Below are 9,404 nucleotides of genomic sequence, written 5' to 3' on the forward strand. Positions count from 1 at the left end.
AGTTTTCGCACGCCCGTGTGAAGACTCGTACCATGTCAGGCCCTAGTGTGGAACTCGTGGTCGGTAAAATCCGAGTCCGAAAATGGAAGTCTGGCTCATAGTTGGTTTGACCCCCATCGCCCAAGTGTGGAAGAGGAAACACACCTTGAGATAGTTAAAGCCGGAGTCTGAAAAAGAAGAGAGCCCGACTCAAAGTAAGTGTTCACATAGCAAGTGCAGGTAAAGGGCGAGAAAGGCCACACAGTGCCACGTGAAGGCGGTTGTTGAAATAGGTTGTCTCGCGTGGAAAAATTAAAGAGAAATACACGGGGTTTATAAGAAATTGGGTACCACAACTAACTAATTTGAGCTTTTCGATTGGACATGGACCCACTCACTTATAGACTCAAGTGGAAATTCTAAAGTAAGTATTGAGTAATATTTTTTTTTAAAAAAGAACTCGAATTTTAGATGTACAGACATTTGTCAAGAAGAGTATGTTAATTGCTTGCACATAGTAGATCAAGATTATAATATCTCTAGATGAGTTCAATAAATATTTGAATCACACTGAATTAACCGTTTTCACAATAAGATTAGAAATTTGCGGTGAAATTCCTAAACCTATTGGAAGAGCAATCGAGTTAAGGATCCATAACAAGAGGAAGTTTAAATTTCAATATCACTATCCCAATATTGATATGATTGTTTGCTTTTATATTTTGGGCTACTCACAATTTCCTAATCTAATCCACCAGACGCATAATTGTGTGAGAGAAGACAGACAATGAAGTGCAATAGAGTAGTTTTCCTTTGCCTTTTGAAGGACACATTGATTGCGATGTTTAGCCTTCCTATGCGCGTCACCGATTCTCATGAACGGGTCAATGCGATCGATTAACGCTAAGAGAAAAGCCTTACTATAAGTAATGCCAATGTCTGTTGACCCGTAAATTTCGGGAAAACTTTTTCCGTTCACAAGGTCCGAGTTCCGAGTGTGAATAATTATCCGAGCATGATTAGAACCTTTATGCCACAGAATCAGTATGGAGCTGTCCAAGTAAATCCTGCAATTGCACAAATTCCCCCTTTCCTTTCCAAAACAGTAGGGGAAAAAAATGAAGTTGATTGTTTTTGCTAAAATGCCCATGATTTATTTATATTTATGCTCGTTCCCCAAAAAGGACAGTTTAATCAATTTGTATATAACGGAAAGAAATGGCGGCAGTTGTAGGAATGAACTTGAAACAGTATCCTTGAATTTGGGGTTTAGGGTTTTAGAATTGGGCCGGACATCTCTCGCGCAATCAATTCGGGAACTTGATCGGAAGGCTTCCCTCGTGAACTTCAGCTCAATTCCCAAATTTCAAAATCGGATTTTGGAATAGGGTTTCTCAGACATTGCTGTTTCGGATTGTTGGGGTCGATGAAAATGGAGAGCAGTGGAAGCTTGGAGCAGATACTGCAGGACGCCAAGCTCCATAGGCAGGTCAACTCCCTTATCGTCGCTCATCTCCGGGAGAATAATTTCACTCAGGCAAGCACGTAGCTCCTGTCGGGTCATTTACGGCCTCTGGTGAAATTTTGGATGGGTCTCTATAATGCTTGTGATCGTCAGAAAGGATCTCTTTTAACGTAAGCCTCTTCTGTACAGGCGGCAAGTGTAGTTGCTTCGGCGACAATGACGCCGTTGAATGTCGAGGACCCTGCAAATAGGCTCCTTGAGCTGGTCGCCAAGGTTGGTAGTTGTAGTCGGAGGTTTTTTCCATTTCTTTGTCCGAATTGCTGTCTGTGAAGGGAGGGAATTTCTGTTCTAAGGTGATTACAGGGTCTTGCAGCTGAAAAGGACGAAACTTTGAGAGGCTTCTCTGGGGCCTTCGATCTGGGAGGGCCCATTCCAGGTTCTCGCGGTGCTGGAGCTGATTTCAGGTCCCTGCTTTTGTCACTTAAATTGCATTCGTCGGTTCTTACATTTAGTTGTCGACCGCGGCTCTGTTGGTATAACTTGAAGATGTTGCTGTAATATTTTCCTTGACTCATTGTCATTTCACCTGTTCTTCGAGATAAGAAGGACCTCGAATTGTGAATTGTTCAGCTGTCCAGGACCTTAACAGTAGCAGTTGACCGTCACCAAATGCATTCTCTGTCATTTATCATCATAGCTAACCTAGTAACTGTATGATGTGGTCTGATATCTGTTAAAAGTGCTAAGCGGTAGTTTTTGAATCAACGGTAATTCAAACATTTTAACATGCAAGTTATGTGTGTCCATTTGAACCCAAATAAAATCAAAAGCTTACTGTTGTTCCCTTCTTATTCTGCATCAGTCCAGGCTCAGCCATAGAATGATAGGATATGATATGCCTAAGGTGGCAGATTTAAAATACTATCTGTTTGAAGAGAGAAGTTACACCAAATTTACCTTGTCATCATGCCAGTTCCATTCAAGACAGGAAAGGCTTGTCGAAGAGTTTCCCCAAGCATGAAACCCAGCATCTTTCAGAGCACAAGGTACTCACGACACTGTCTGGTGGGAAGATACTATTTGAAATGGCTTCTTTTCAATGGTTAGTTACAGGATGAATGATTGTTTAATTATTTTGATGTTCTAGAATGTTGCTAGATGTGCAAGGTTCAGCTCAGATGGACGGTTTTTTGCAACTGGAAGTTCAGATACCTCTATCAAGCTCTTTGAGGTGTGGGATCTTCATGTGCCATCACTACTTTGTCAAGTGCATTCCCCATTTATCTCACAGGGCTGCATTTTCTTTCCCAGGTGTCAAAAATAAAGCAAATGATGTTGCCTGATTCACGGGATGGTCCCACACGAACTGTTATACGGACATTTTATGATCATACTCAAGTAAATTAACTTTCCTCGTAGATTCATTTAAAGACAGTGGATTGTATATGTGTTAACATCAGTTTATGATGCTAGAATTTTCTGTCTCAGTAGAATCTCTTATGTGAGTTTATTTACTGGATTTTTCATGAATTTACTATCAATTTTGTGCTAGTTTTACACTTATTAATCAGAGTTCTAGATGGAAAAGTGTCATGACTCTGTCTTCTATTGATATCCTTGTGTGATCACTTTTCACCAGAATAAATTAAAATTAATTGCTCTGGAGACTGCGTGAAACAAGCAGAAAGAACTGCTTGAAGATAATGGACTGATATATGATGGATGGTTAAACCTTACAGAAATAGTCACCTATAGTCCTGAAGGGGGGGAGAGAGGGAGAGGGGGAGAGACAGAGAGAGAGAGAGAGAGATTTAATCAATTTCCTGGTAGACAATTATACTCTAAAACATTCTCAGAGAAATCTATCGTAAAGTAAATATTAAAAGCTTTATTAAACTTTCACATGTGCTCTGTAGTTGTTCATTATCATCACATGCAAAGACTTGTAGAACCCATTTAATTTATGTTATCTTTTTTCAACTTATATTTTGAAGACAACATGATATGGATCCTGCTAATCCTTACTTCGTTTTTCCCCTCAAAATGACTGAAGCCAATAAATGACTTGGATTTCCACCCTCAGAACAATGTTCTCATATCAGGGGCAAAGGATTGTACAATAAAGTAAGTATTTTCTTTAGTGTGAGTGTGCAGTCTTTCGATGAATTTCTTTAATAATGATTGCTGCATATTGCATCCGATGGCCATCAATTATCTTCTCTAGTCCTGCTAACCATTGCTTAGAATTACCTTCTTTGGGTACATGAATTATTGAAATCTGGTTTACTTGTGTGACGGGCTTCATTTTTTCAGGTTCTTTGATTTGTCCAAAGCTACAGCTAAGAAAGCTTTTAAGGTCATCCAGGTGTGTACTCTCTGATTTATGATCGCTGATACAAGAGTGGATGAATGGAAGAGTGCCCTGCAATTAGTATTATATGGCAACTTCAATTAATTGTTTATTTTTCATGAACCAGGATACTCACAACGTACGCTCTGTATCATTTCATCCTTCCGGGGATTTTGTTTTAGCCGGTAAAAATTTCTCTTAGCTTTGTACTTTGTGTATTCAGTTCAAAAATTTATAGTTGATGCCATTGAATTGAATGAGTTTATTTTGTGTGCAATATAATTTATCTCCTCTTTGAGAAAGATCTACATTTCTTGTATCCTAGACAGAGCAAAAAGTTTCACGTACTGTGCTAAGATTGCCTTCAGATGTTGCAATTAAGGAGTGGTTGATTAAAACAATTTGCAGGAACTGATCATCCAATTCCACATTTGTACGACGTCAATACCTTCCAGTGTTATCTATCTGCAAACATCCCGGAGTTTGGGGTTAATTCAGCTATTAATCAGGCATGACCACTCATTAACTTCTTTCTTTCTGAGTTCTGATGGTTTGCTGACACTATGCGGGCTGTGCAGGTGAGATATTCATCTACTGGTGGAATGTATGTTACAGCATCCAAGGACGGTGCTATTCGGTTATGGGATGGGGTATCGGCTAATTGTGTACGTACAATAACTGCAGCACACGAGGCAGCGGAAGTGACCAGTGCCGCCTTCACCAAGGATCATAGGTACTGCTCAACAAACTGGCCTTTATTTTGTGAAGATGTGTTTCTTCTCATATGCCCCACTGAGCCGTAGAATAGTCAAGTCTTGTTTTCATCAGAATCCTTTATTCAATGACAAACCAGTTCAAAATTCTAGAATTGCAAGAGCAATTGAATTGACCTGAATTAATTTGGGAATCCGGGGCTAGATTTGCTGGTGTTAGTATGCCTGTCTTGCTCTGCAACATTACTAGAGTGTCTTATTTTCTAGGTTTATCTTGTCTTGTGGGAAGGATTCCACTGTGAAGCTCTGGGAAGTTGGTTCCGGAAGATTAGCCAGACAATATGTTGGGGCTACGCACACGCAACTGCGGTGCCAAGTATGTCTTAACTCATTTCCTTTTTTTCTTATCCTCTCTTACGGTCTTACTATGTTTGTGCTCCTTGATTTCTATGACTTATCCAGTATAATTTGAGAAATATCCCCACTGCAGGCTATCTTCAATGACACGGAAGAATTTGTATTATCAATTAATGAACCGAACAATGAGGTGGTTTTTAGTTTCTGATACAATTTTCTGAAGTGTTATTCCTCTTTTCGCTGCTCGAGTGTAGTGTAATAAAATGCGGTTCATTTCAGATTGTGATTTGGGATGCTCTGACGGCTGAAAGAGTGGCAAGATGGCCGTCCAATCACAACGGGCCGCCTAGGTGGATTGAGCACTCACCGATAGAAGCAGCCTTTGTTTCCTGTGGGACCGATCGGTCAGTCCGATTTTGGAAAGAAACTGTTTGAGGGCGAGGCTTATCAGGTTCCTTAATATATACCTGTTCCTTAACTGGGATGCTTCTAGGGATGATCTTCAATCAAGTTCAGCTCGTTATTGGCATTGAAGAAGCAACATCTACCAAGGAGTCAATAGTCAAGTTTGAGGATATGATCAATTCGGCTTTTCTTTCTTCTTGTAGTAATGCCTGAGATTGTAGTTTTCGATGTTTTCCGTGAACATGCTAAGATTGTTCTTATTCCTTTGCAGTCATAATAAACTAAACGATGATCTTCTCTCTACTTTGAAGTAAATACAGCAAGATTGAATGTGCTCGCCGGAACCGATAATCATATTCTGTTCACAGATTGTAGTCGAGTTCCAATCGGATGCATTCTCTGCAAAGATATACAGACCTCGCACGAAACAACAGAACAATCATCTCAGAAACTGTTATTCATCAAAATTCAGATGAAAATGAAACCTTTCTAGTCTGAAAAGCAGTAGAACAACAATGTCTTGCCCTATCCTATTGAGGGAAATCAGTATGCATTCCTCATCCTCTCATTGTCTTCTTCGGTTTCTTCACGAAACTCAGTCGAATCTTCGCAAGGCGTCTCCTTTTCCTCGCAGTCTTTTCGGGCAGAGTCTCCCGCTTCTTCCCCTTCTTCTCAGCCTTTGGCTTCTTAATGTATCTCGGCTCTACCTTGTACATCTTGGGAGTCACGGGCACTCCTCTCCTAAGAGCTTCATTAAACAGTACATTGGCCTTATCTGCCCGATTATGCGAGCAGAGTTTGCCCATCAACAGATCGTAAGTCTTAACTCCTGGCTCACATCCATCAGCTTTCATCTTTTCAAACACGCTCACCGCATGATCTACCCTCTCGATCCCGCACAAGATCTTCAAGAACCCGTAATACTCCTTCCTGTCAATCGAGTACCCCGCAGACTTCATTCGATCAATCATCTCATCCCCTTCCCCGACTCTTGCCGCCTGATACAAGCTCCTGGTCAGTAAAAGATAAGTCTCCTCGTTCGGGTGACATCCCCACTCTCCCATCCTAGAGAACAACTTCATTGCATCCTCGGTTTTCCTAATCTTGCACAAGTTCCTAATCAACACATTGAAAGTCTCCACATTTCTCGGGACTCCGTAATAGTCCATATCCACGAGGATTTTCTCGGCCTCAGACTCCATCCGAAATGGGTCCTTCTTCCGGCAGAGCTTACAGACACAATCGAGGATCGCATTATAAGGCATCGGGCCGATCTCAAACCCTCCCCTATACATCTCCGCAGCCAATCTATTAGCCTCATCAAGCTTCCCATCAACACACCACCCTTTAATCAACAAGTCGCAAACATACTCGTCGGGAAAAAACTCATTCGCCAGATTCTTCACCATCTTCTCGGCATAATTCGCATACCCATTCTCGCACAGCTTCTCGACTACCAACTTCATCGACTCTTTATCACGTTTAAACCCGTAATCCCTCTCCATCCTCTCGAAAAACCCGACCGCCTGAACTGGCCGGCCTGCCCGGACAAGCCGGTCGATGGCACAATTTAGGGTCTTGAGGCCGGCAATGCCCTTGGCATTGGACAACAAGTCATGGGTCGCCTTGAAATCCTTGCGCCGGCCGAAGTAATCGACGAAGTACGACGCCGTTTCGTCGGTGTGGGCGAAGTTGGGGTTCTGGGCCAGCCAGTCGTAGAACCCTAGCACCGTCCGGCCAGCCTCCGGGGAGAGATTAAGCGCGGAGAGGACCAGGGGAGGGGTCGGAGTAAGGTGAGAGAAGTTGAGAGCAAGGCGCCGAGAGACTGACAGGGGGTCCGCGTCGGGGCTCTCGAGGAGCTCGGCTGAGAGGGCGTGAGCTACATCGTCCTCCGGCAGCTGCTCACCGGAGGTGGTTGCGGTGGATAAGAAGCTCCGAGGCAGATAGAGAGCTGGTAAAGGAAGGAATTTAGGGAAGTGGGTGGGGGAAAATGTGGGAAATGCAGGGTTCGACTGAAGAAGACGATGGGATTGAGCACTAGAAGAGTAGGCATAACAGTAGGAGAAATGGCGGAGCAGGAGCTTCTTCAGCTGCCCAGGTCTTGAAGCCGCCATCGTCGAAGAGCTTAGCCTCGGGGAGAAACGGTGTCTCCCAACTAAAGACTCTCCTCAGAGGAGGAGGAGAAGGGAGAAGAAAACCTAGTGGGCCTCATGGCTAGGCTTAGCCCATTTAAGAATTGGGTCAAGGCCCATTTGAACAATGGAGTCCACTTCATCGTGAGACCAGCTAATTGATAATTACTGCTCCGTCCCTGAACTATGACTTTTTAACAATTTGGTCCATTAACTATTACGTGGAATTTACATTTTGGTCCACCTTTTTGTGGTGAAATATATCTTTAGTTAAGTTGCAACAAAGAAAAAAAAAGAAAAAAAGAATCCCTGTTCATTTCCTATTAAGCTAATTAATTTATATGGATCACATACCATAACATATAGGATGAGATAATGCCGCATATGGTCACTTACCTTGTATAAATTGCGTCCCGTATAACCTTGAGCAAGCTCAAATTTATAGAATAGATTATTGCTATAATTATTTAAGATGTTTATTATATACTTGTTTAACTTTTTGATCAGTCAAGAAGTGAATAAAAGGAAATGAGAGAATTGATCAGAGTTAAAAAAATTTAAAAAAAAAATACTTAATTTCACTATAAAGTAAACATGACGCTCATAATATTTGGTGTCTTTTTTTTTTCAAATAAAAATAAATATGTTATCAATATTCATTTTTCCCAAGAAATGAACCGTGGTTGAAATTTTACGCACTTATGTATTTTGCCATTATTTTTTTGATATTTATAGAGTTCGTATGGCAAATTAATCCATCTATTCATAAGAGGTCGAAAATCTAGCACATTTGGCCCCAAAAATATTTGAATAATAAAAAAAAATTACCTGACAATTGGTAGATTTATCAGGGAGATGATTCACATGAGGACACTTCGGCTTACCAAAGAGAGAAGTCCAAGGAGATATCATTGCATCATGACGTAAAAGTAGAAAACAAAACGAGGAAAAAAAAAATATAGAGACCCTTTCAAACAAGATTCACATTGGGACTTAATTCTTATTTATGAGGTAAAAACCTAGAGAGACAATAGTCGCCCAAAAAAAGAGAGAGAGAGAGAATTGGTTCCGGCGCAGCGCATATTTCCTTTGCCTATAAGCGCACATTCGGGCAAAAGGAGTATGTTTCATGCCGAAACCAATTGTCTGATTCTCCAAAAGACAATTGTTGCATATAGCGTCGTCAAGTTGATGAGTTTCATGTTACGAATGTATGATTCGGGAATTCACTTGTCAAATCTAGAAAGTTGCCTTGTACATTTACTCTAATCTCAAATTGCATTTTGAGTTTCTGCTCCAACAATTATCTTTCTGCAAATTTTGTAATTCTATAAGCATTATTAAGAGTTAAATTTGGGAAGTCACGGTTTGGTTCGGTACGTCTTATGCGATTTCGCTAGCTTTTAATCCGATCCAGTAAGTTGAGTCTAAAGTATATGCGAATTGGCCCAGTCGATGCCCAAAAGAATGCCGGCCCAGTCAGAGCCCATGATCAAGTCTAAAGAACGGGCCGGATTTGGCCCAGTCAAAGCCCATAATCAAGTCTGGTCAACACACATACTCAGTGGGCGTATCCAAAACGGGGACCTGCAGGGTCTGTTTCCGCATATGAAAAAGATAAATACAACAATCTCAGAAACGTAAAATTCATGTATCCATAAAAATCTGAATTCTGAAATCCATGTTGTTGAGATTCGAATAATATTCTTTACGACAACGAATAGAGCCCGATATTTTGAGCATTTGTTTCGTCGGCCTTGGAAAGTTAATTTGCAATTGGGATTAAACAGAGCCGATGTTGGAGCAAGAACCGTGTTTCGCACAAGTACGGTTTCTGTCAATTGCTCTTGTCGATTTCGTTTTGCTTCTTTCACGCAACACCCTCCAACTTTCCCCGTCTCAAGTCTTTACTAGCAAGTGAAACCGCGAAGCATATCTGATTTCGAACATGTACTGGCTTTGGTAATGAGCAAACATGAGGTCAACTCGGATAGTAATTGAAG

General features: G+C 41.3%; 2 protein-coding genes across 2 annotated transcripts; one reads left to right on the forward strand and one right to left on the reverse strand.

Annotated features, from left to right (window-relative positions):
- Positions 1-1,202: 1,202 nt before the first annotated feature.
- Positions 1,203-5,572, forward strand: LOC116187937 (cleavage stimulation factor subunit 50). The gene is made up of 14 exons (XM_031516971.1): positions 1,203-1,516; positions 1,634-1,717; positions 1,808-1,908; positions 2,418-2,490; positions 2,592-2,675; positions 2,756-2,842; positions 3,498-3,568; positions 3,758-3,809; positions 3,922-3,979; positions 4,203-4,303; positions 4,373-4,527; positions 4,775-4,883; positions 4,998-5,054; positions 5,144-5,572. The coding sequence occupies exons 1-14, from the start codon at positions 1,406-1,408 to the stop codon at positions 5,297-5,299; spliced, it is 1,299 nt and encodes a 432-aa protein (XP_031372831.1). The 5' UTR covers positions 1,203-1,405; the 3' UTR covers positions 5,300-5,572.
- Positions 5,573-5,644: 72 nt separating this feature from the next.
- Positions 5,645-7,445, reverse strand: LOC116187936 (pentatricopeptide repeat-containing protein PNM1, mitochondrial). The gene has a single exon (XM_031516970.1). The coding sequence runs from the start codon at positions 7,381-7,383 to the stop codon at positions 5,827-5,829; it is 1,557 nt and encodes a 518-aa protein (XP_031372830.1). The 5' UTR covers positions 7,384-7,445; the 3' UTR covers positions 5,645-5,826.
- Between the last annotated feature and the right edge of the window lie 1,959 nt (positions 7,446-9,404).

The sequence above is a fragment of the Punica granatum genome, chromosome 8, assembly GCF_007655135.1.
Source record: "Punica granatum isolate Tunisia-2019 chromosome 8, ASM765513v2, whole genome shotgun sequence".
Classification (NCBI taxonomy): domain Eukaryota; kingdom Viridiplantae; phylum Streptophyta; class Magnoliopsida; order Myrtales; family Lythraceae; genus Punica; species Punica granatum.

Excerpts from the sequence above, each read along its gene's own strand:
- LOC116187937 (XM_031516971.1), top strand. The coding sequence starts at position 1,406 with ATGAAAATGGAGAGCAGTGGAAGCTTGGAGCAGATACTGCAGGACGCC. Across the intron at positions 2,843-3,497 it reads CATTTTATGATCATACTCAA|CCAATAAATGACTTGGATTT; the intron begins GTAAATTAACTT and ends AAATGACTGAAG. Across the intron at positions 5,055-5,143 it reads TTAATGAACCGAACAATGAG|ATTGTGATTTGGGATGCTCT; the intron begins GTGGTTTTTAGT and ends GGTTCATTTCAG.
- LOC116187936 (XM_031516970.1), bottom strand. The coding sequence starts at position 7,383 with ATGGCGGCTTCAAGACCTGGGCAGCTGAAGAAGCTCCTGCTCCGCCAT.